The sequence below is a fragment of the Ammospiza nelsoni genome, chromosome 1, assembly GCF_027579445.1.
Source record: "Ammospiza nelsoni isolate bAmmNel1 chromosome 1, bAmmNel1.pri, whole genome shotgun sequence".
NCBI lineage: Eukaryota > Metazoa > Chordata > Aves > Passeriformes > Passerellidae > Ammospiza > Ammospiza nelsoni.
Genome location: NC_080633.1, coordinates 35,506,051 through 35,533,503, shown reverse-complemented (window position 1 = coordinate 35,533,503; position 27,453 = coordinate 35,506,051). Strand labels below are relative to the sequence as shown.

General features: G+C 39.2%; 1 protein-coding gene across 1 annotated transcript in view; it reads right to left on the bottom strand.

The window, feature by feature from the left end:
* The window catches only part of CHN2 (chimerin 2), a 159,106-nt gene that overhangs the window by 66,411 nt on the left and 65,242 nt on the right, over window positions 1–27,453 (bottom strand). Inside the window, exons 2-4 of the mRNA XM_059487955.1 lie at window positions 26,036–26,074; window positions 18,746–18,801; window positions 2,956–2,987 (exon numbers count right to left, since the gene is read on the bottom strand). Of these exons, the coding sequence (XP_059343938.1) occupies window positions 2,956–2,987; window positions 18,746–18,801; window positions 26,036–26,074 (127 nt within the window). The remainder of the gene's footprint in view (window positions 1–2,955; window positions 2,988–18,745; window positions 18,802–26,035; window positions 26,075–27,453) is intronic.

Genomic DNA, 27,453 nt, shown 5'->3' with positions numbered 1-27,453 from the left:
TCTCCACCCCAGAAAACATCTGAAAACTCCAGCACTCTCGAGCACCGTGGTCTAAGCCATCAGGGTAGCGTCCAAGGAGCAGGATGGTTACCTGGCCTGGACAAGTTCAGCACAGACACAAAAATTACACTGTAATTCTCTTTCAGCCAGGATAAATTCAGCTGCACCCAAAAATTATTTTCTGTAAATGCCCAGTCTTTTCACAACTTTTCTCTTTTACCAGTCTATGACCTTCCTCCTTGTTTCCTTTCTAGTGGCCTTACAACAGAATTGAAAACTAGGCAAAAAGGCACTTAAAAAAATGAATTATTGCATTTTAATATGTAGTTATTTAAAGGTAGGTATTTATATACATAAATATTTAAGTATAATTAAAATCATAGGTCTTCTGATAATCAATTTGCTTCATTTTAATATTATATTGCTTCCTCAAATTTGTAAGGAAAACAGAGACAAAAATGGAAACAATTATTCGAAATTCTATTCTGCATACATTAAAGTAGAAGAAGGTACAGAGAAGTCTTGAGAAAAACATTGTTTTCTTCATGTCAAGGAGCTCCTCATTCAGTGCTGGAAAAAAGCAATACTTCTCTGATTCTTTTGTCATTGCTATTTTAAGAAAGAAAGAGGGCCTAGGATGCACAATTAACCTTATGAAAACCAATATTTAGCAGTGATCTCTCCATAAGTACAAATTCAGTCTTGACAGCAGTTTGAGTCTTAACTCCTACGCACATTTTGCTAGCTGATAAGTCTCTGAGGGTCTCTTCAGAGGTTTTGAAAGTTTCTATTTTTGCTGCTGTCTAAAAAAAGGCACTAAAATGTACTGGCCTTCAGCATTTTCTCTTTTCTGACAATACATATGAAGTGGCACATTCCTAACACTGCCTCTGGCTTGGCAGTGAAAGAGAAGAAAAACACGTTGGATGCAAATGCAATTGTTCCGTTCTCTTTACGTTGTCTTTTCACAACTAATACATGTTGAAAATATTAGGTTTAGATGACCTTTCCAGTGTGACTTTATGTTAAAGGTAATGTGAATTGATTAATCTTTTCTCTCTGTACAGGTGGGGGAAAACATCCTCTAAATGACCTAACTGAAACATGATTTTAACCAGTAAACTCAGGGCAATTCATAATTTTAGTAAAAAATAATAAGCATAAGGTATTCCCCACAAAATACAGCAGATATATTAGGACAAAATATCTGTGATTAATTAAGAAATCAGTTGGATGTGATGCTTGGGACACCTGTGAAATTTCTTTAACCATGAGTGGTAAGCACTGGGCTTTCCTATGGATATTTTTAGTACATTTTTATAAGAGCATGAAAAGAGCTTGGGTACAAGATCCCCTGAACTAATGCCTGCTTCTGACAGCAGCTGACAAGAAATGCTTACAGAAAGAGTTCAGGACGCAGTGACATATTTCTTTCACTTCTCATCCCTGCCTATCCATCACTGCTTTAGACACAATTGTGTCTGATCACTTGTGACCTTACCCTTCACATTTGAGAATCTCACTTGTAAACCCTTTTAGATCTCGGTGCTTTTGGCCTCTGCAGCTGCCTCTGGCAGTGAACTTGCAAGAGGTACCGTGCATGTTCCCTTCTTGGGCACCACTGAGGTGACCTCCCGTGGCAGGAGCTGCATCCATTCACTCCACCATTGCTGCCCCTGGCAGCACCTTTCTCTTCTCCCATAACCTTTGAGAGAAGGGTGGAGGAGTAAAGAGTAGAGAGGGACCAGAAATATGTGCACTACCTGAAGTGCAGCCACATCACAGGTTTATACAGTAATGTAATGATGGCTTTTTCAGTTTCCCTAGAAATTGCTCTTTCTCTTTCCAAGTACTTCTGAGTACTGAGTCAGCTGCTTTTATAGGACTGTCTCAGTACTTCTGAAATCTCCCTTCAGAATGATAATAACTAGGGTGATCTTGCCTGGGCAGGTTAACCAAGATGACATCTTACAGTTCCTGTCAGCCCTGCTGCCCCACAAACCCAGGCACATTCCTGGATAAGAGGCTGCAGCAATGGTTTTACAAGTCCTGCTGTGGGAAGTGTGATGTCTTCAGCTCTGTTGTACTCTAGTGGCTAGATCTGAATTCCTCATTGGCAAAGGTGATATTTAAAAAATGAAACTTCTGTAATTAAGGGCAAAGCTACTCGTTCTTGAGGTTTCTGGTGGTAGAGAAGGATCATTAAACATATGTGGTATGTCTGGGATGGAATGAAAAATAGAACATAAGTAATTCAGCTAGTGATAAGGGCTGGGGTCTCAGCATATTACTCCAGCAAAGGCCAAATGCCAAGGCTGGGTGGCTGCTGCAGTGGCTGTGCCTTTCCCTTTCACCTGCCTAGATCTCCATGCTAATGCACAACACAGCCCCTTCCTAGTTATTTATTGGCAAAAATGGCACTGAGCCCAAAGGAATTACACTCTGGTGGTTTGGTATTTTTCTTCAAAGAAAAATACTGCTCTTCTTTGGGTATCTTGGACACGGTAACTTTAGCAGGGAGAGCAGCAGCTACGCAAGCAGCAGTATACACATCCACAACTCAGTAGGGTGGTGAAAGCATAGGAACATACACAAAAAGGCAGTGAGAGAGAGACGAGCTGCTTCTCCCCGTGCCAGGCCAGTGCAGAACCACTAGCACGTTTAAACAACTACTAAAATAAAAGGAAGGAATACCCCAGACAATGTTTTTTGCTCAAAACTCTCCTGAGAGAAGTAAAATAAACATGCAGGCTCACACAACAGCATAATCCAAGGATTGTGACCAGCAGCAATGGACTGTCACACAGCTATATTATTAGGCTTTCACTGTATGTGGTTCCCAGTTAAAGGTAAAATAAAATATTTTATTAGACCTCCCTTGTGCCTTTTTTCTTAGTTATAGTGTAACAACTTTTGAATATACTAAACAGAGAGTTAAAAGAGAAAAACACTTACTCTCTTCCATAATACTTTGGTCTGTTCTCCACCTAAATTTTGAAAGAAAGAAAGAATGTATTAAAAACATAATTCTAAATAAACTACATAAAAATAAATTAGTCTTGATTAATAAGGAGGACTACTGCATCCATCTAAGCCACAATATTCTGCAGACTCACTACTGTGACTGGAACATGACTACACAGAACATAAAAATGAAAACAGAAGAGCTGGTTTTATTGATATATTTCTGGGAGGGAAAACGTATCAGTGGTCAAAAAATAGAGCTACACATAATTGTATGAAATGTGACCAAACAGACAAAGAATATTTTACTGCAGATTTGCCAATCTAGTATTTATAATGGATTTTTGTTATATACACTTTGTATACATTTGTATAGACATTATTTATATTACATATGCAAAATGTATATATACTACATATAATATAGACATTTATATACATTTTTTGCCTTTATATGGCAACTGACCCAAAACAAAATATTTTAAAATCCTTGGAAAAAACAGGGTTTTATGTACTTAGACCTAGTCCTAAATTCCATGAAGTCTCAAGCTTTTGTGGGCCTGACCCAAAGTACACTGGAAGTGGCCGGGAAGACTGCCCATCATCTCAGAGCTCTTTGAACCACATCTCAGGGATGCCAGGTTGCCACCCAGGAGGTTTGGGCAGGCATGGCACGGCAAGTCCCGGTGCCATTCTCAGTTCCATTCCCGGTGCCGCTGCTGGTGCCATTTTTGGTGCCATTCTCGGTGCCATTCCCGGTGCCTCTCCTAGTGCTATTTCCAGTGCCATTCCCAGTGCCATTCCCGGTGCCGCTCCTGGTGCCATTTTTGGTGCCATTCCCGGTGCTGCTCCTATTGCTATTCCCGGTGCTGCTCCTGGTGCCATTCCCAGTGCCATTCCAGGTGCCATTCCCAGTGCCATTCCTGGTGCCATTCCCGGTACCATTCCTGGTGCCGCTCCTGGTGCCATTCCTGGTGCCATTCCCGGTGCCACTCCTGCTGCCATTCCTGGTGCCATTCCCAGTGCCGCTCCTGCTGCCATTCCCGGTGCTCCTCCAGGTGCCATTCCCGGTGCCATTCTTGGTGCCATTCCCAGTGCCGCTCCTGGTGCCGCTCCCGGTGCCACTCCCAGTGTCATTCCCGGTGCCATTCCCGGTGCCGTTCCCAGTGCCACTCCTGGTGCCATTCCCGGTGCTGCTCCTGGTGCCATTCCCAGTGCCATTCCCAGCGCCATTCCCGGTGCTGCTCCTGGTGCCATTCCCAGTGCCATTCCCAGCGCCATTCCCGGTGCTGCTCCTGGTGCCATTCCCAGCGCCATTCCCAGTGCCATTCCCGATCCAGCCGGCAGGGGGCGCCGCCGGCCCAGCCTTGGCGCGGGGCCGCTCCCGGGGCGCCCCAATTAACGCGGCCCGGCCAGGGATCATTAACGCCCGACCGTCATTAACGCCCGGGCATCATTAACGCATCCGCACCCGGGTGTCTGCAGGGAGAGCCGCTCCCTCGCCAGCCACAGAGCATACCAATATAGTGCCATCTCGCCGGGCTGCAGCTTCAGGCTGTGCTTTCATCAGGAAGAGAGACAGAACTTCCTCTAACATACACGTAAAGTGTCCAAATTATTGAAGAAGATTATCTGAGCTCTGTATATCTCCATGAAGATGGAGAATCGGTGGAATTACTGCTTCACATATGCTAACACGCGTATGACAAACTGTGGTTTCAAGACTGCTCCATTCTTTAGCATAAAACTCATTTAATGATTTTCCTTCAATTTTTCTGACTGGAAATAAGTGCTCTTGTTCATGTTTTCATGAATTCTTATTATTTCGCTCATAAAAACTTTAAATTGGCAAAGGTTTTCTTTTTACTTTTTTTTTTTTCTGAATAGCAAATGCCTAAGTGTCACATTTTTGATTCTACACGCCAAGCACAGAAGAGCAGCAGCTGACTTTCTACCCTGCAGTCACTAGGGCTACAACACAGCACAAGATGAACAAAAGTCTGTACAAGATAATGAGAATCTTCAATGGAAGCCCTATGGGAGTTCAATCAAGTCCTTACTGTGCTTCTTCCCCAGCTCGGCATTTCTTTTCTGGCACGCCATTAACAATAGCAGTATCATAGCCTTGGAACTCCTGCCCAGGAATAATACCTTGATACAAACATTTCTGAGCTCTGAGGGGCAGGAATAAGAGAGAAAAGAATACACAGAACTGAAGGGAGAGCAAAATCAAAGGAATTGCCAAGTGCAGGTGCTGTGTTTCTATGTGCATATACGGGAACTTGGAGAAGAAAGTGCATTAATTCAATTTAGCTTTCTATTTTTAAGTAAAAAAATAATATCAACAAAAGATGTATTACCTCTGAAAGGAGGTTGTTCATATGTTCATCTTCAACAGCATTATATGACTGTATTATCTTGGAACTGTGCAGCCTTCCTGTCATCCTTACAGACCTTAATAACCCTTGAAAGCATAGATTTAGCTGGCAACTCAATTAAAAATTGGGTATCAGAAGCTGGGTTATGTAAGACCACCACATGCAATCTTCTCTTTCATGGAAACAAAGGCTACTCAGTACACTGAAAATTAGTGAAATCTACTTAGACAAAAGAAGTAAAGCATGAGTTTCATTTAGTAGTCAGAATCTGCTTCTATTAAAAAATACTGATTTACCTTGATTACATTTATATGCAGAACAAACCCCAACACTTTCACTCAGAAAAAGGAAAGTTACTTGGACACACCTTCAAAATTAGCTTTAAGCACAGGTTCCCCCATATATGTAACAATATAAAAATATGAAGTATAAAAGCAATCTGGAAATAACTCCTTGAACAAAGAAAGGCACATTTTTTTCATCCTTCTGACACTATTTATGCAAAAATACAAACTTTTCTGTGAAATTTTCATCCGTTGACTAGCAACTAACTGAACCATCCTGGATAATGTGATTTCCTCTTTTCCTGCTGTTCATGAGCTAAAAGATTTGCTCTACTGAAAATCCACACAAAGTGTCTCTACTTCTCTCTTCTTCCTCCTGTTCCATAGAACAGAAACCTTAATTCCAAAACATCCTTTAGCATTCACATGTCTAAAATCACCACAACTTCAGTATTTGGCTTTAGACAGGAAAGATACCGTAGTATTTCCTGAAATGAAGCTCCTGATCTGTCAGACCATCCTGGTGCCTCAGAATCTAAAAATCCCCTCTTGTGCTTACTGCAGCCTTTGCCCTGAAATAACAATTTCTGTCCTAACCAAATTTATGACTAGGAACAAACACAAGGAAACAAAGTTAAAGCAAGATAAAATATCAAAAATAACATCAGGATCTCTACATCAAAACCAGAACATTGGACTGAACTTGGAAATAAACCAAAAGCCTGCACAACCGATGAAGCAGAGGCTTAAAAATATCAAAGGAGCCAGTAGGTCTGTTTTGTGCTGACTGCAGACTCTGTAAAAACTTCAAGGGAAATTCTATATATTCCAGAAGGCAAAGGTGACTGAAATTCAGTTGGGATTAGCTTCTCCCTCCTGTTATAAATGGGTTTGCACACACAAAGTCAAGCAGATCCACCTGAAAGAACTCTCAGCAGCAGAAAGAGCAGAAAATCCACAGGTGGGGAAGTGACTATTTCCTGTGATAGGAGCTCAGAACAATCAGCCCTATTCTGAGAACACACACACTCTTAGGGTTTTGTTGCATAGATAATGCCCATCAAGAACACTTACATCACTTTCAGTACAGTCCTGACAATTTTCTTGCTGGAAAAAGAGCCACCTTTCCTAGACAACCAGTTGTGTCTAATGCTTAACTCCCCAGACAGGGAGCAAGGGGAGAGATCAGAGGGTCTGAGTAATTTATGGATCCTTACGCTAACAGACAAAAACAAAGTACAAAAATGAGGAAAATTGCATAAGGCAAACTACAGCTCTTCACTAGGGAAAACATATTTTGCCTTGAAGAGCATCACAGCTTGCTTTTACTTCCCCCATACAGAAGATAAATTACATGGTTTCTCCCTCTCCACTAAAAGTATGTGGCAGCTTTCAATTCAAAAGTGAGATGATAATTTTTTGGCTTGAAAAAAGGCATTATTGCCAATTTCAAACCAAAAATGTTCTTCCAGAGTAGGCATTTCTGGCTGTTGTTCCAGAAGCCATGGGGAATATGCTGAAAATCTAATGAAATTCATAGTTGTATAAATTGCGAAAAACCAGTGAATGCCAAAATTGTTTAAAACTCCTGTCACATTGATCAGGAAATAAGATGTATGGTAAAACAACCTAAATCACTACTAATCCAGTAATCTTACAAAGCTAGCAACATTCAATGACATTTAATCTTGATGCATGCTCAAAGAGAAATGAAACCCTGCACAGCTCTCCTGGCACTCTACAAAAGCCTTTGGAAGCTCGTGTTTGAGAGATTCTGCATACTCCAGCCTTGACTGCCAGCCTGCCAAACCTGATTGCCTCTCCCCAACCCCCAAAAACCCCTTATTGTTCACAGTCTAGTTTTACATAATTTTTACCATGTTACACCATATCCTTCAAGGTTGTACTTGGATTTGATGTCAACACTGAGAAGAAAACAAGCCTTCTTAAAATGAACTAGATATCTGAGCTAATCAATATAGTATGTTTACATAATTTCAATGTTTATTGAATTTCAATGCACTGAGATTTGTGGCTCCTCTTCTGGCCAGGATGGTTTAGCCCTAGCATGACCTATTTCCAGTAATGTACAGATTATTGTATTAAAATCCCACACCACTCTGCAAAATAACTCATCACAAAACATGGGAATCATGCAGGCAGGAGGTGAGCTCCCCTGATGTGTCAGATTTTCATTGCAAGCCCTGACATCCGAGACACACTGCACTGAAGAGTTCAAGATACCCTGAAGAATTCTTTCTGCCTAAGTACTACCACAGAAAATAAAATAACCCTAATTTCAGAAAAAATTAATTTCTCTTCAGCTTCATTGCACAAGACGTATTTCCTTATCCAGTGGCCAGAGCTGAAATCTAGAAATGCTGGAATGAAAGTTTAGAAATCCCCCTAGGACAGCAATTCTCTAAGCCAGAAGGGACAGCACAGTGTAGCATTGTGGACTCATTTCAGCCACTACCTTAATACATCCATGATGAGAATATAAATATTGTTTCAGAAAGAAACAATAAGGTGGGTGGCTGCACCTGGTTCTCTGTTCTTCAAAATATAGAAAGAACAGGGAAACAAGATCCATGAGTTAATGATGTTGGTGTGTTTACTCAGCGCAAGCAGTGAGGCATTTTCCCAAAGGAAGTTTAATCTGATATATTTTCTGTTTGGAACAATCCTAATTATTTTTCAGTAACTCTGGTCGACTGGATATAAATACGTTTTTCAGCTCAGTTTGACATAAAGAGAAATAGAAGGGTTGGAAGAGAAGCTTTCAAGACAAGCCCAGTAAAAAAAAGACTGTAAAGAAAAGGAGTTTATTGTCTGTATTGTTCAGCTTTTGGCAGATTTATCATAAGCCCACTGCAAACTTTATACCTACAATCAACAACCAAAATGGATTAAGGGAAATTGCAAGCCTCTATTAAATGGAATGAAGGAAAACTATGCTGTATTTCGTTACTCCTATAAAACCTTTTTTTTTGCCTCCACATTTTTAAGGAGAAAAATTCTCCTTAGATCAATTAGGATGTCTAAAATTCTCTCCAAATAGGACAAATTATTTCACACCAATGATTCTTAAGCAATTTGAGAAAACATTCTTTTGGAAGGGAAATAGTTATCGTTTTTTCTTTTACCTTTTAACTATTTTTCTCTTTATTACCTTATCAGGCTTTCTGGCACCAGTGTTTTCAAAGAGAAACAACTCTGGGTTTTGTAAAATGTTTCACACCACAAAGTCTGTTGCAAATTTTGTCAGTAGGAATAGCAGCAATACAACATCTCTAGTCCCCAGCCAAGTTGTGGAACTTACAATGCCCCTACAAAAAGAAAAGATGGTTTTCTTCCTTTAGATTTTCAGTCACTGTCACATGTAACTTCCTGAGTACATTCCTGTACTGTGATTGTGTGGTGATGGAGGAGCAAAGGCGTTCCTCAGAATGAAACCAGCAATGCCCAAGGCCTCAGAACACATTCCACCTGCACGGCCCATGTGCCAGAAGCTGTGCAGAGAGAAAGGTGACAGGAATGGTTTGGAAGTGTGCATCTCCTTTTATCAGTCAGTCACAGAGCCACCAGCGTCGTGGCCACTTGAAGGATGCACATTTAGCCACGAGACAGCAAGGGATTACAGTGCCTCCAGGAAAGTGCTGGGAGCAAGATGTCAAATTCATTCAAAACACCAGAGGGCCAATGACAGATCTCTGCAGAAAGGGATCCTGCCATCGCTAGACATCAATAGATTAACTTGAATCACTGGATGCTGTCTGTAGCAAAAACTGCCAAACCCAGGATGCCATACTGAGGTACAAACTCAAGAATGCAGCTGACAAGACACCTTAGAACAATCCTCTCCTTGTGATGTCCACTCAGAAAGTCTCCAAATGGAATACTGACTGTGGGTTCGACACCACATCTCAGGAAGGTCTGGAGCAAACAAACGGAGTGAGCAGGAATGTAATAGCTGTGAAAAGACATGAAGAAAGACTGGCCTAAAGAACAGAAGATAGAGAGAGGCTGTTGCAGAAAGGTATAAAGAAGGCTGCTTTCCAGAGGAAATAGATTTGTTGTCTCTGTGTTGACTAGATGTGACAAGAAGAGGCTTAAACTGCTAAAAAAGAAGAGATAACTTAGAAAAATGTTAAAAATAATTTAACATTAACTAAACAAGTAGAGGCAGTCAAGAATCCTCAAGAAGCATTTTTCAAGGCTTTAAGAAATGGATATGCAAATATATCTTCTTGACCCAGGAATGACAATATCTTGAGTTTCTTCTGGCCCCAAGATAGCACAGCCCAGCCAATTCCTCAGGATGGACTGCTCTCAGGAGATGGGGAGAAGCAAGGAGCAGACTTGAACAGGCTGTAAAAGTCACATCTAAAACAACAATAACACTCTGCCCACCCCTGTGGGGCTCTCAGGAGGGAAGGAAGCACCGAGAAGGCAAGGCACCAAGAGGACTGTTCTGGAGGAGAAAGCCAAGCCTTCAAGTGATAAACTTGTCACCACTTAACTAAATAACAGAAGCCAGTTTAAATCCATCATCATAATAAAGTGCCAAATTGTGTTTAGTATCTTCTAACAAAATAATTCTGTGGAAAATTTTACAGTGCCAGGGAGAAGGTAGGATGTTCTTCACCCCTAGAAAGAATGCAAAATAATAAAAGACAATAGTAAAGAGCACAAAGAATGCTTTTATTAACTGCTGTTCAAAGCTGCACATCTCTGCTCTGATGGCATGCTGCAACCTACAGAGAAGGCAAAATGCATAATGATTCTTTTGCAGAAGGATAACACACAGCAAAGAATCACAGGAAGCTCCACAGATGTGATTGTTACCATAGCACTTATGATTTCCACTCAGTCAAGGATATTTCTACCATTTTTAAAGACAAATTATGTTCAAATAATTTAAAGCAATTGTTTACTTACTTGCTTGTACCAAATTTTCAAAGAGCTGCTTTAAGCCATCTTTTCTAATGGCATTTCTAACTCAGGTTTGAGTGATCTTCTGTGACCTTGAACAAGCTGACCAGCAGCCAGCAATCAATACACCAGACAAAACACTATAGACTCCAGAAGGTAACAACAATCTGTCCCAACTTGGACATCTCTATTGCTACTAAACCATAACATATTTCTGTATATAAACAGCTCCAACAAAAAAGATCAAGATTGAATAGGAAAAGAAAATCCAAATATTTTCTCATGCAGGAAAGAAAATAATGGTCCCTGAACATGAGCTAAAATAAAATGAAATAAATCTTAATCAAGAAGGCTGCTGCTAAACAGTCAGGGGACACAGGGTCAGGTTCAAACAATTTCAACAGCAAAAGCAGGAATCATCTATTTTGTTGTGCAGCTTCCATCCACTCAGTAAGGGCATCGTTAAATGTAAAAGGAATATCAATGTTACCCTGAATGCAGGATGAAAAATTTGAATACAAGATTTAAACTATGCTCCTTTTTTCTAAGAATGATCTGTTGAGTCATTTAAACTGGAAGAAAAATACCCCCAGCAACAGCAGATAAATGCAGTAAGCCACATCAATGCTCTGGATTCTTCTGTAACAACTGAGAAGCACTAAAACATTCCTATGACACATGGCACGCCAGTCCACAGTTCCAAAAAGATGTGTGTGACTGAGTGATTTGATCATTCTTGTACTTAGCTATATACATACATGTACAGGAAGTACAGGAAGGAAGACAGAGATGTTCAGAGTTTCTATATTTATTCCTATTAGGAAATACAAATTCATCAGTTGCTCAGTACTCTCTCTGAGTTCCTGGTTTTCACTGGGGTGGAATTAATTTTCTTCACTGTGGCTGGTATGAGGCTGTGTTTTGGATTTGTGATGAAAATGCATTTGATAACACAGAGAATTGTTTTTTACTGCTGAGCAGGGTTTACACAGAGCCAAGGCCTTTTCTGCCTTTTGTTCTGCCATGCTGGGGAGGGGTTGGGTGCATGGGAAACTGGGAGGAAACACAGCTGGACAAATGACCCCAGCTGACCAAGGGGATATTCCAGACCATGGGACACCATGCTCAGTACATAAAGTGGGGAGAAGAAGGAGGTAGGGAGGAACATTTGGGGTGATGGTGTTTGTCTTCCCAAGTAGCTGTTACACCTGATGGAGCCCTGCTCTCCTGAGGATGGCTGAACATCTGCCTGCCCATGGGAAATTATGAATTAATTCCTTGTTTTGCTTTGTTTGTGTGTGCAGCTTCTGCTTTTCCTATTAAGCTGTCTTTATCTGAACCCATGAGATTTCTACTTTTTATTATTATGAATCTCTCCCCAGTCCCACTGGTGGGGCAGTGACTGAGTGGCTGCGTGGGTCTTGGCTGCTGGCTGGGGTTAAACCAGGACAGTTCCTCATCTTGGAACTTGAAAAATGATACCAGACACAAAGTCAGAGAGCAGAGACAGCTAGACCCCCTTCTACAGGCACAAGGAACACTGGCCTGAATTGGAACAGGTATGTAAACCTGTACAAGCATATAGCTTTTTCACCTACACGTAGGCTTATTGATAAACTTTATCTAGGTTGAGATATGAAAGAGGCTTTAATTTATTTTGGCTTGAAAACTTCTTATATTCAACACCACGTCTAAATAAAAAGAACCAGCTTAAAAGAGTGATATGTAAAAAGGATATGTAAAAGGAAATAAAAATCTATGAGAATAGCAAAAATCACAAACACACACACACACACACACACACACACATATCAAGCACTTTCAAGGAATGATGGAAGGGAGCGTGAAACTTTGCAAAGATTTCAAGCAAACCCAGAGGGATAATTAGCACGTTCATCAGTCCATAAAGACAGCTACCTACAGTTTGTGCTCATCATACAAGTCAGAGCTTGCCATCATGTCTTCCAAAAAGATGGTTTTAACTTTTCCATTTCGCAGTGATCAATGAACACACCGACTGGTTCACACTGTATTCCTCTGATGAAGATGAGCACTAGTCTAATTTGCAAATCATAACCTAGGCCATTAGTAAATGAAAACTGAGGAAAGTCAAGTGAAACAGATAAACTTCTTCTAGTTCTGTTTAGCTGTAAGTACTTAACTGAAATATTTACTATCATGGCTGCAGAATAATTAGGAAGATTTCTTCCCTGTTCAGTAGTCAATGGACTGTTAAAATGAGAATGATGTGGCTTCGTCTGAGTGCTCCACCACCTCACTACTGCAGCAGAGAGAGACTGCTCATGGACTCTAGGAGAGATGAGATTTCCTGTCAGTCACTAAAATGCCTTGGAAAAAAGCACCAGCAAATTTCTCTGATATGATGAATACAAGGGAATTTTGGGCAAGCAATATTCCAGCCCCCTTCTTTCTTTCCCTTCAGCTGCAAACCACAGGCATTCTGTGGGGAAAAATTCACTATGGAGATACTACAGAAAAATAACATTCTTATTTAGAAATTTATTCAGAAATACCTGCAGGTAGCCCGTTTAGAGGGATGTTGGATACAATATATTTTGACATTCCACAGGCCCTCTGCACCAGTTAAACTGAGCACCCTTCCTGGCCTTCAACTATTCTCAGCCACCACCAGGGCAGCCAGGCTTCCCACTCCCTTGCTATGAGTTTCAGCTGAAGAACTTTCCTCCTTTTGTCAATGTCTATTCAGAATTGCACTTTAGCTTCATTTGCCCACAGACTACTGCTGTGTCCTCTTTGATGCTATCATAAAGAGGATTATAAACACGCAATTAAAGCATCAGCAATATTATAAGAATTTGAAAATATAGGCTCCATTAACTCTTATATGTACAAACATTTTCATTAACACAAACAGTTTTCAGCACTATTTTGCTCATTTTCACTTAATTGCTGGCTAATGGGATCTCTTGGTGTGTCACTGTGTGTGTTCCGAGGTTTCTTTCTAAGGGAAAGATAATATAATATTCTGAATTATCTCAGATAAGCTCTGAGGACTGACAGTAAAAGACACCTCGTGGCAGTGTCTGACTTTTTGTAGTAGAGTGATTTGAACAAGTGCCATGAAAATTCCCATTTACTCCCATTATTTACCACCAATTTTATGGCCAATTTCAATGCCCTATTACAGCTCTCTAGTACTTTACCACAGCATAGAAATTGTTTTTAGAAAGATGAGGGCAGAGGCAAAGAGGAAATATTCAGCTTGTAAAGGTCAATAAGTGAGTAGAATAAGAGAATTCATGGAAGACTTCTTGCAAGGATTAAATACTTATTATCCACTCAGATAAACGATTCAATATCTTAGTAAGGCTGAATTTTAACAACCTTGCTCAAGCTTGCCTAATCACAAACTTTTCCTAATGTAAAAAGTATTGTTCCATATGAAAAAGGACTGGTACAAGTACCCGTGTTTTTAATATTGCAGTTGTTTAAATTATTCTCTTCTAATTGCATTGTTCTCAGCTTGAATCCCATGCTTCAGAAGAAACTTTGGGGAGAACTGAGCAAATTTGCAACAGGTCAGTTTTGGAGAAGTTCAATAATCCTGTATAATTGTAGTCAGTAATGCACAAGAGGGCAACAGATTTAGAGACCTGCTAGTGACCATTTCAACAGTTATGGCCCATGAAATGCCACTATTTGTACACTTGTTTTGATAAATCTAGGTAATGGATCCCCAGAGAGTCAGAACAGTTTCTGACCTTCTGGATGGTTAAAGACTCTCAGCAGTACACTCTAATATGCCATCATTATTTTAATCTCTTAATGACTTAAGCAAAAAGAAAAAGTGTTGGTTTTTTTTTTTCCAGAGAACAGTCTCCCTTTTGTAATTATATTTGTTTTTAGTCAAGAAACCATAATTTTTATGCTGTAAAGGCAGAAACGATGATCTCTCACTTCTGACACAACCTATTTGGAATTCAGAATGACAAGGAAGGCAATTAACTGACATTTTTCTACACAATAATATAAGTTAGGGCTCTAAGGCTTTGTCTACACTAGGGAAATTTAGATGAGTTTCTCAGTGTTGCTGACACTGGCTTGGCCAAGGCACTGTTAGGAATGAGGAAGGTCTAATGCAGACAAATTCACCAGCCTCAAAAATTGCTATCAGCAATTAAGGACTTCTTGGAACAAAATGGGAATACTATTCACAGGTATGAATATTTCTACACAAATAACCCAAGAAGCCATGAGTAAGTCTCATTCACTCTTTGAAAAAAATTTTGAATGCGCCTATTGTTTAACCAAAAATAATCCAAATCCTTCCTTAATTCTTTTACTTTGTTGAACCCTCAATTTCTTAAAAATATAATTTAACTTTGAATAATCTACTCCTGAAATATTTCATAAAATTAAGAATCATTTGACATGTTCTTTTTGAATGAAACAAAGAAGTTGAAAGCTTGAGTTATTTTCTGAGAATGTAATTTTTTCATAAGCATTTCTGTAGAATAAACCCTAAAAGACACCTTACAATATGACCTCCTCACAACATGGATGGGATTCTTTGGTGCCTATCACCACAGCACTCAATATTTAAAAGCTACTCCTCCACCTGAACAGCACTTTTAAAGGGAACTTTTTCTATTTAAAAGCTAAATCATTAAAACACTGCTGGAAGGAATATGGTTACAAATGAGGATATTGGCAGAAATCCAATGATATTGGGAAGGTAGGATATTCACACTAGTCTGCTGCCAGTGGTGATTAATTAAAAGATGTTGGATACCTGAAGCCTGAATGGCTCATTCAATATGGTTCCCATTGCTTTTGCTGACAAGATACTTATGCAACCAAAAGAAGAAAAGGCAAATTATGATAGCAAAGCTCAAAGACACAAAGATATAAATGTTCATGTTTTATTTACAGTCCCAGCTTTCAGTCTGGTGGTGTACCTATCAGGAAAGGTGATTTCTGTCTCCACAGTATAGTTTATCAAGAAATCTGCATAAATTAGATGGTAGAACTGCAGAGATCTGAGGCTGAAACCTCTGTGACTATGGAGCAACAGAGAAGTAATGGAAGAGCAAATGGATGTGGAGAATGTGAAAGATGACAATGGAGAAGATGGAGGAATGATGAAAATGCTAAATGCTGAAAGAAAAAAAAAAAACAACCTGCCCTTGTTTATGCGTTGCTACAGATTTGGTTTGCAGCAGATGCTTCATTTTCCTTGCAAACAGTGTAGAATTTGCCAATTATGAAAGACATCTTCCCACAAGCATGAAGGATTTAAAATAATTTGCAATTTTTAGATTTGTTTGAATACTAAATGACACATGGGAACACCCTCAGCAAAGTCCACTTCCTATGATATGCACATGGAGAGACAAATCTTCTCTGTTAGCCACACATCCTGCTGACACCTTCTCTCCAGATAAGCATCATGTTGTTGTGTACTAAATAGCTATCATATTTACAATTAATATATTTTCACAAACAACACAAAATTAGATTTTGAGATCTTTCTATGTAACTGGCAAACTCAGTAGTAAGAAAACACCATCTTTAGTGAAGCAAGCCTGTAAAATCATCAGATGACAGTGAAATCAAACTAGGATCAAAAAACAACCCCAAAACCCACTCCTTACAGACTGCATGCTAAGAAAAAGGTAATAGGTGCCACAGGAACAGAGTCCTGAATTTCCTCTCTAAAATAATCTGTGATGCTCTATAAAACCACTGTGTAGTTCTACTTCATAACATAAACTGATAATATGAACCACATATTTGTGTATGTTGACATCTTCTAGGTATCAGGACATCCCATCTGCCCCACCCCCCCAGCTATATGCAAAAATAATGCACATCAGCAGTGTCATGGTGGATTTTTGGCTCTTGGGTCAGAGAATCTGTGTTTCTGGCAATCAGGCTCAGAACACACACAACTGAGCTACACAAAGATTCAAAATCCAAGAAACAAGAACCAAAGGTCATATTTGTGGGAATTCATACTGCTTTATATACCAACCCCTAAACAAAGTCTCTGTATTTTCAGCTGTTTAACTAACTTAAGACAAAATTCCAAACAACTCAAAATAGGACTCTGCAGTCTATGAAGCAAGCAACTGAAAATGGTTCATTAGTTAGAACCAAACCCAGACTATGTAAAACTGACATATTTTGCTTATTTTGCTAGGTCCTGCTATGTCAATTATGTGTTTATTTAAGTAATGAGACCTTAGCTTCTTTCTGCAAATCTCTGGAGGTGACCTGAATATGTTTGGTGTTTAAACATTATGTAAAGAGGATAATTTCTGTTGTACATAACACGGTCTTGAGTTCAAAGAAGTAAGTTAGATACAGCACACTGGTAAGGAGCTCACAGCTGCACATTCACTTCCCTTGTGTGTATAACCTTGTTTCTAGAACGAGAATACAATTGCTACATTACTTTGACTATTTTACCTTGAGTCAAATTTTCTCTCATGGAGGCAAAATAGAAAATGCTTAAATTTGAGTTAGCATAATATATTTTGGATTAAACTTTTACAGATGAACTTGTATTCCACAAAAATGAGTTCATATTGTAGACATGATTTTCTAAGCATTCAGTGCTTATTAATCAGCTTTTCTAAAGACATGTCCTTCCTCAAAGTAGTCTCAATATAAATAGGTAAAATAGATAAACTATTATATCAAGAAAAGAAAGGAACTCCTCTAAAGCTGTGCTGGAAGAAAATTAATTGCTTACTTTAATTTTTTACCTTAAAAACTTTTTATTTTTAACTATACCATGACTAGTTTGATATTTGTTATGTGATATTAATTCAGTAAAAACATTACTGTCCTTCTCTTTAAGGAATAGCAGCCACAGAGGCCTCAGTGTCCTTTGGTTTGCATGAGGATTTCAGAGAGGAAGGTCTTGATAAAACCTGTCAGCACATGTGCACTGAAGTCCCAGAGGGCTAGCACACACTTCTGCTCCCCAGGCCTTGTCTGTGACAGGGAGAAAGGATGACACAAGGGTTCACCCACTCTGGTGGCTTGCTTGTCCTTCTTAGCATCCTGTGTGCATGTCTTGGGACCATCCCAAACTGACAGGACTTGAAGACTTCCAGGCCAAGAGCCTCTCCCTGCCCTGCAACTAGTAGAGGGCATTTGAGAGAAAAATGCAGATCTCTTTTAGTTAAGGCTCTGGTAAACTGTACTCAATTCCTGGGTTTGCAATGAATTTTCTTCATGAACCCAGGCAAGTAACTGTGCCGTGCTGCAAAACCTCCTGCCTCACAGAGAAGTGTTCTGAGACAGTGTGTAAATGTCTGAGAGGTGCTAGGACTCTGCTTTCATGGGCACACAGTGTAGGAAGCAGGACAGAGCTCAGGATGATGCCCAGGAGTACAGCTGAACATCACACTGATGAGCCGCAGTTTCTGTCTTCCTGCACATCATCTTTTACACCCTGTGCAATCACTTCACGTGTTTAGTACTTCTACTGCTAGTATTGCATGTCTATTTGCACAAAATTTGTCCCTGACCTTATAGGAGATAAAGCTATTGCAGTTTTTTTCATTCTGCAGATATACCTACATGTTTTCTGTTACTATTGTGCCACGCAGGGTGATGAACTGACATAATGAAGCAAGTAGAAATGGAGAAATAAATAGACAAGAAGAAAACAAGGGGACAAAATGACTCAGCTAAACCTGCAGCCTTGCAGATTTCTAAATATGCTATAATTTTCAAGGTCTCTGTGAGAGAACAGAGTTCTCTGGCTATCATTTCAGCATTTTAACCTGAAGATAGTACTTGGCAGGAAGCATTCAACAAACTGAAGCTATGCGTATCATGTTGAAACATATCACACAGACATTATTATGCAGATGCAGGAAGAAAAATACACCCTCATTTTGACAAGGAAACTCAAAACTTTAGGTACTACACAGAAAAGCACACTAAACAATGATGGGTAAGTACTTGTCAAATGAAGGTGCTTCTAGTGGTAGAATGAGGCTGCCATTCCTAATTAGCAAATATTATCCAGCTTTAATTAATCAGCCTTAAGGGAAATGATTATATAAAATAATGGCATAGAAAAGTTAAAGCAAATAACACCCCCAGACTGCACAAGAGATGTTTTGGTGATCATATGCTGCTGACAATTCATCAGATATAGCAAGGTAGAACAAAAGAACTGACCTCCCGAGGACAGATGATTCTCTTGGGACGTGGTGCCTCTTGTTGCAATTGATACACTGTCAAACACAAAAATGTACAAATCATAAGAAGATGGCAAGATACACAAACTTTTATTCAGATGAGTCTTTTTAGCCAGGGGCTGCAGAGAAAAATGCAAATGTAAAGACATGACAGCAAAATGAGGAATTTCAGTGTGTCTAAGTCATTTATATGAAAATCGGTTGTTGATTGACAAACTAACTGAAGTGGTCAATGCTTTAACTGTTAGAAGTATTATCCTTTTGTACTGGTTTTTACATTTCTATACCAGGGAAGACTAGCCAGAAAGACCTACTAGGTCTGTCTCAGGATAAAATCCCACTTTTGCATACACCATGCTGTAACAACCTAAGAACAGATTGTTTACCAGTAACACCAGGAGTTTTTTGCATAGGCCAAGAAAAAGTTCAATACCTTTGAATGGGCTCATTACTTATTTCAAGATATACTGAAGAGCAAGCAAACATTCCTTTCAGAGCAATTATGCCCTATTCAAATGGCCCTGGATCAATTTTGCAAATCTTCTGAGGGCTGCAGGAGAGAGACCTGAGGCTAGGGGTACATGCTGCCTGGCCCCCAGACTCTTCACTGCATGTATTTAATGAGATCCTCTCCCCCCCTTCCACTGCAGAGTTGTGAGAAGAAGCTGACATGCAATGACAGTAATCAATTCCAGCACAGACAGACTGTCTCTCCATAACTCCAGTAAAAATCCCAGAGGTTTGGATTGCCTCCCTCGAGAAAGGCCTTCTGTATGCTGACCTTCTTGTATTTGGAAAGATCATGTCGTGCCCATGAATTTTTTTAAAAGACTGAGCTTCCAGGACACGTTTATTCACAATGCTAGTGAAGCTCAGAATTATGCCCTGAAAGGTGGATAAACACAGAAACTCTGTTGCAGTGAAAAGGTGTAAATTGAAGCAGCACCTTTTCCCCTCTTCTCTTTAACTTCTCTTTTCAAAGCAAGGAGATGTGGAAAGTGGGGAAATCCTCAGCTTGCACCCAAGTTTCTCACAAAACTCAGTGGGATGTGAAAGCTTTGGGGGCTCCTGCTTCCTGCTCACATTAAAGTGTAAAAAACCATAACCTCTGCTTTAACTGATCCAACCTTCATGCCTGGTTCCTGGGAAAGGCACAGAAAAACAGTTCATAATTTGTTATATTGCCTACCAATTTTAATGCTGGATGTGATCCAGCTCTAAATTTTTACTAAGGCTTTGGATTTACTCTGCATCATTCAGCACTGTCAGATCTCCTGCTACTTTTGCACAAGATTTATGATAACTTGATAATATTTTGATAACTCCATGATAAATATGGTCTTTCTTACCTCTTGTAATTATGTGACTAAGATTCAAAGACTTCTGCTCTTTTGTGATCAAACGACTTGTGTATCTGAATAAAGTGTCAAACAATGCATGAAAATTTTGTTCAAAAATCACAGATGGTTTTTTAAACCTCTGATTATTCTGGAGCCCAATAGCATGATTTTAGAATTAACTTCTGAATGTCTGAAATGAGCATAATCACTGATTGAGCAAGTTAATGATGATAAATACTGAACACATCCAAGAAGAAAATAACAATTTTTTCCTTCCCCCCATTTCCAGTGGAGAGAAGGAGCCCTAAGGATTCAAAATATGACAAGAATATGACTGCTTCTCATTTAAAGTAAATGATCTATTTCCCCAATTAATTAATTTGAATTTTAACTGAAAAATCAAACTCCATAAAAATTCCATTTTTCAATAATCAAATCTTTTAAACATAGACTGACACAGCAAATTATGCTAGTGGAGTTTCTAAGACAGCTTTGATAAGAGTGATGTAAAACAAGTAGGTCTGAAGAACACACAGGAAGCCTATCTTGTGATGTGCCACATTTTTGAGAAATAAAAAAAGCAAAGAGCTCTCTAACATGACCAAGAGGATCTCTGAGGCTGACAAAAAGCAATGGTGGGGAAAAGAGTCAGCATTTCACAAAACAAAGGAAGGAATGATTAACAGGAAACGGCAGATACAGACATGAAAGACCTGAAAGCCAACACAAAAAACTGGATGTTTATAGGATGTAGTGGGATAAATCAGTGCAAGGATTCATGATGAGTGCAAGGAAGACAAATCATCTTAACAACTGTATTTTGAATAGAGTGGAAAAGGTTGCTGTTGTTCTCAGAGAGAGGTGGGTAATTAATCTGAGCAATAATATGAACTGAGAAACATATCTGATTTAGAAATACATCAGAAGAAAACACAGATTATAACTATACAAATAAATAATTACAAATTATATGCTAAATGTACTGGATGAGAAAATGGCCCAAGCATGATCAAGAATGAAAATGCTCGGAATGGGAAACGGTTTCCTCTGAAGGACAAAAAATTCAGATTTGGCTATATTAGCTTTAAATTGATTGTCATTAAACTGACAGAAAGACAAACCAGTGGAACAATGGGAGGGAGACACAGAACCATTAGATGGAGGGAGAGAAGAGAGATTGGGAGCAGAGAAAGGACTGAAAACTACCAGTGCCACCGTGGTAAGGGACAACGAGAAGCTCAGGGGGAGACAAAAAACAGCGAAGGGCCAGACAGACAGACACACAGCTGCCAAGGATGCCCAGTAAGGACACACAGCAAGGCAAGGGTGGAAAAGGTAAAACAACAGTGAAAGTTCAGTTAAGTGGAAAACAAGGAAGGCAGTGTCTCCCAGACTAAGGCATCAAGGAGCAAAGCCAGTGTGACCCTACCAAAAGCTGTGTTTTCCTTTAGAAAGGTCTCTGCTGTTTCTGCTTCAGATGATTGCTGTGAGAAATCCTGCTAATGGGCTATGAATACAGTGCAGTATTATGGCTAAGGTGACTTGAGAAAAACGTGCCCTACAGCTAAGTTCCAATGAGCACAGACACCTCATTAAGTGACCTCATTTTCAGAAGTGCTGAACATCCTGCAGCTCTGCCTGATCTCATTATACACTTTTTCCAAAGTGCTGGGCACCCGCACTGAGGCTGACATTGCTGAGACCCCAGCACAGTCCAAGGGATGGTCAGAGATTCAGAAGGCACATATCCCTCACCTATTTGCTCAAATCCTTGCCTTTCTGCCTCATTTTCCCATCTCTGAAAATCTTAAAACACAATTCAATGTATAAGACCAAGTGAAATAATAGAAAACCACACTTATTAAATGCAGTGGCAAGCAGTGATTGACATCTGACCCAGTCAATTCCAGCTTTTAGAACTGACAGGCAGGTTACAGACAAACCCACTGTGATCATAGAAAAGATGACACTCAAACATAATGATGCATTATTATTTTAGCCCTGAGAAAATTAACCTTATAAAAAGTCAATTGCATGCAAAAAGAAAATGTATTATTACTGCTCTCAGAGAACTGCATCAGACTGGGAGTGGTTTTTTGTTCAGCATCAGATGCAAATGAAATGCACAGTAATAATACACATGAAATTTAGGCAAAAATTCAGCACTACAACAGAAAAATGCAGTGGCTTCTATTTGACCCTTGAACACCTTTATCAGGTTCATACTTCAGATAGCTTGCCAGCATTCATAGTATCATAGTCACATTGGAAGTTACAGCGTTAACAAAACTTAAATTTATTATTGCATTACTTGAGGAACATTTCTTTGAGATGTAAAGTAGCTGGTTAGAATATATCTTTCTCTCTTTTGTTCCTGTTAGAGCACGAGCCTTGTCTCAGGGGATGAAATAGGGAAATTCTACAGTATGTTTTAGGAAGAACTGTCTAATTCCAAAATCCAATCTGCCTAAGAAACAAAGGGGTCACATGCAAAAATCAGCACTTACTCTTTTTCTGCCAGGGAAGAATGGCTATCACCCATTTCTTCATACTTTTTTTTTTTTCTCATTCTGCAGTGTGTCAGGACCTCAAGCTTTCTCCTTTAACTCACCTATGATGAGCGTTCAGTGATGCTCCAGCGGAGAGGAAAAAATCCTATCATGGCTTTTATAAAGCAGCAAGGAAACACACCACCTTCTGTCTCAGAATGTTTCGCAGAGTTCCTCAGTTTTACCTCCTCAGCCTCATCTCTGTCAGGCATTTTTTATCCATGTCCTGAGCCTGAACAATATGAGCTGTCCTATTTCTGCAGGATTACTCACATGCTTAATTAGGAACCTAAGTGCTTGGCTGAAACAAAGACTTAATTTCTTACAAAAATGAGTCTCGGACACTGTGCCTATTATTTGGTGAAGGACAGGAGGCAGGGAAACTTGGTGAGGAGCTGAAGCATGGCATCAGCTGATGCTCTGTGCCTTGCCACTTTGCTTCCCACCAACACACTCGTCTTGAATAATGCAAACAAACATTGAAGTGGCATTGACACATGACTGACTCAGCACATGCCAATCTCAACAGGGGTAAAAGGAGGAAAAAAGTGGTTTTACATCTCTTCAAAATTCAAGCGCACACGTGCTGAGGCTGGCAACCAGCAATAACTATGCTCTTTCAGTCAAACAAATTGTCTACTCCTCCTGAGAAGCAGGTTAAGTAAGAAGTTTGTCCTCTAAGAGGACAGTGCAGTACTGGAGCAGGTCACCCACAAAGGTGGCAGAGGCTCTACCCTTGCAGCTTATCAGGACTCAGTTATGTAAAGCCATGGCTGCTCTGCTCTAGAGCCAACAACAGTCATGCTTTGAGTGGGAAGCCAGATCAGCTCACCCCAGAAGCCCTGCCAACCCACATTCTGTGACTCTTATCTTCCTTTGTTTACTACCTCAGAGATGGTAAAATGGCAAAATACCATTTTCTATAATACTTCCAACATATGGCAGACTACAAAAAGAAATCTGTTATTGGAACAATGCAAGAAATCTGTTATTAGTTGATCTGCTTCTCAGGTAAAAATGCAATCAAACCCACTACCTAGAGACTGCTGGCTGCTAGAAACCTTCCCAACTTTTTCCCAGGTTCCTTCCTGTAAATAGAAAATTATTCTTGCCTTTTCTTTTATTGTCTGTGTCCCAGGGCTATCAGAAAAAGTCTGAAAAACTTTGTGACCTCTGAAATCTATGTGAAATTCTAACAATTCCTCATGAGCAAGTGAGGATCTTCTGCATTAGAAGTGCTCATGTTTTCCAAATATAGCTGAATCAAATTTTTACATTATATCAAAACAGTAAGGCTTGAGATCTGAAAACTGTTGCACTTTGATTAGTATTTGTCCATGGACACGTGCAACACTGTTTATTTGAATACTTTGTTGGCATAAACAGGAAAATCTGCCTTTGTTTAGAAGCTAGAAGGATTGAAGCCTTGATCTTGATGTCAGTAAAAGGCAACATAGTCACCTAAATTTATCCAGGACTTAAAATAAGAAATAAAAACTGTATGCAAAGTATCTTACTAGTATGTTAGCAAACTAAAAATTACTACGGAAACTATATTGAAAATAATAGTTAAATAGGCAGTAAACTCAAAGTGTTAAGCATGAAATATATGTATAAGTTAAAACTGTCATGAGATAGGACAGCAGGTTGAATCATAGACAAACACTATTGCTGGACATAATCTCTATAATTAATTTACCAGATCAGAATTCTTCTTGTTGAGTAAAGAAGCATACCTCAATTTTCATTGCAAAGAAAAATGTGTATCTGTGGCTAAGCAGTCTCAAAAATAAATCTTTCTAAGCTTAAGTTATTTTCTGCCTTTTGGAGCTTTGCAACATTTTCCAAGGTCACTCATGCATGGAGTTTAGACACTGAGGCCATGATTTTGTCATTACCACAATATTGGCATCCTACATAGAGTGGAATTGGAAATTATATATTCATAGATTATTCATCCATTCTGGCTGCATTTGGTTTATTTTTTCAATTTAAAAGAATGTTTCCTTGGATTACATGTAAGCTATCAGATGAAAGTAACCAAACTTTTTCACCACATGCAGCGATCTGTCTGCTGCACAATTGGGGCAACTAAGAGCAGGTAAGTAAAGGTAGGTTCTTATTTCCTGACTTTTTAATGAAAACTTACTGCTGAAAAGGAAGCATCTGTCATTTGAAATGCTGGTCTTCTCAGAGTCAATGGCAGCTTTTTCATTGATTTTGAGTAAGCTCTTTTTAAAAAATCACTCAACTGTCTGCTTCCTTTCAAGTGCTCAGCAAAGAATGCTGGAATGGTCCAACACTCTTGCTGTCTTTTTAGGAGGTTTATCTTACATGTTCAAAACATTACAACAACAACAACAACAAAGTGTCTGGAAAACAGCGTTCTGAGAAGCAAGTTCTGTAATTTAATGGCATATTCAAATTTTGGTTGAAAAAAATCCCAGTCCATTCTGGGGCAGAATGTCATTCTCAGGTAACACAGAGGTGATGTCTTTGAAGTCAGCGAGACAGTTTAATGTGCATATAAGTGAAGTCAACAAGTTTATTCTAGTCTTTAAAATTACACATGTACATGCATGTAGCTACTGTGATCATTGTGTTTTTGTAGTTGCACTTTGGTAATGGCACTATACTGCATTTGCCACAATAAAAGAGAGAACTTTTGCTTAGGAAAGCTCTGTATCTGAAAACAAAAAGAACAAAACAGCTCTCTATACCCAAAGCTACACTCTTATTAAAGTTCCAGGAAGGGTTTAAAATAAAAGATCAAATTTAAAGGCTATCCTTAATAAGAGATTTAAAAGCCAATATTTTGTCTTAGATCTGTGCGGCTCTATTAGAAAATACATTTGGAACAAAGCAAAAGAGCATAAAATATGCACTTCTGCACTGCACTCTATGTAAATGATTTTTCTAAAGGCAGACAGGAAGGTTCAAAGAGATGATAATGCTGTCTCCAACTTCTAAACCACCACTTCAAAAATCAGCTTCTATTGCTAAGGATCAAAAATATTATTATCTTAAAGTGATTTGGTGACCCGTATAAAAAGACAAGTATTCTCAAGCCTGACCTTTAGTAAACATACAAAGCATTAACCTCTACCTCTGAAATCCTTCCTGAAAATCTCAGCAGAGAAACCGTGAAACCCAGGAGCTGCACACTTTTAAGGCAATGCAGGGAATCTGGCACACATAATCCTGCTGCCCTTGTTCCATGGAATCCATAAAATTTCAGGTTTTGCTGCTGTCCTACACAGTAATTCGTACAAGCATCTAGTAAATTTATATTGTTCTTTCAAACAAGAAAGGAAAAAATACCTAACAGTGACTGACACTTTGGTAAGGCATTAAGATTATCCAAATTGCTTGTATACTCACAGTATGATTTCCATATTGGAGGCTGGTATTCTTCAGCATCTAAAATAGAAGCAAAAAGGGAGAAAGAAATCAGTCATTTGGCCACTGGGTCAAACTGTCAGCATGCATTTTTCTGCTGAGAGACCTCTTCTTGTCAGCAAAATTCACATTTCTTTCCCAAGAGAGATGATAGCCTATTTACAGTACAGTTTGCTATGTGAGAGAAGAATACAAATTTCAACCACTTGTGGATCCAGTGTGCCTTTCCCAAATTATTCAACTGTGGGAGAAATTAATTTTTGACCGATTTGCACTAATCACCAGTATTTTTAAAATAATTAACTGGGCTGGTAACTACATTATTTATTTGCTTTACCTGGCATGATAAACAGATAAATCACTACTGGTTTCCAATGTGGTTTCTAACCCCACTAGTAAGATTTGAAAATGAGCATCAATGAATAACACACGCTGGGGCTAAAAGGATGCGCAGCTCAGGTTGGACTCGCATGCACAGACCTGACAGTTTCAATGAAAGTCAACTAACACTTCTTGAACCCATATGTAATTGGCATATTTTCCAGAAGCTGAATCAACAAAAACAATATGAAAAAGATCGCAAAAGGAAAGACTGCAAAGCCTGCCATCACAAATAGGTTACATTATTCTAACATTACTGACTAAAGCGGCACAAAGAGCTGGTGTTTTTTCTTAGTGACCACTCTACGGGGAGGTTTCCAGCTCTCTGCAAGAAAGGCAATTGCTGTAACCTACAGAAATCCCAACAGGAGCCAAGCTGGAGCAGAAGGAGCAACACCAGTGACAAAGGGTGGGGCACTGGGTACCAGTCTGACTCTGAACTGCCATGCTGCCAAAACCTTTAAAGTCATTTACCATGGGTATGTCATTAAGTTGTCAAAACTGTGCAGGTTAATTAAGGTATTTGTTATTTACTAAACTTCTACTTAAGTTATGCTAATATAATTCAATTATAGTTGCACAGCTCATGCTCCTTGTCTATTTACATATACACAACTTTAAATATATCCCTGCAAAAGTCTGTTTACTAGGAATTTTAATCACTAACTACCATCTGCCACTTTTAACTCCATTGTTTTAGAAGAGGATAAATCTAGCAACAATCACAGTTACTGCCTGGAATAGCACCCTGCAACAATTTATAGATATATTGATTGGGAAACCCATCCATTCACTTTCAGTTTCAACTGAATCCACCTTTCAACTTAGGCAAAGTTCAAAAGGCTCCCAGACTACAGAGTTATACTGTGCTGTGGCAATCCAAGAGTAATTGGCTTGCAAGTTCATTATGCAGAAGACTTATTTTAAATTGTATGAGGCTATTCATGAGACGAATGAAATTTATTCATAAAAGAAATAATTTTTTCTCTTCTCAAATTCTAATAGTATTATGTCACTCT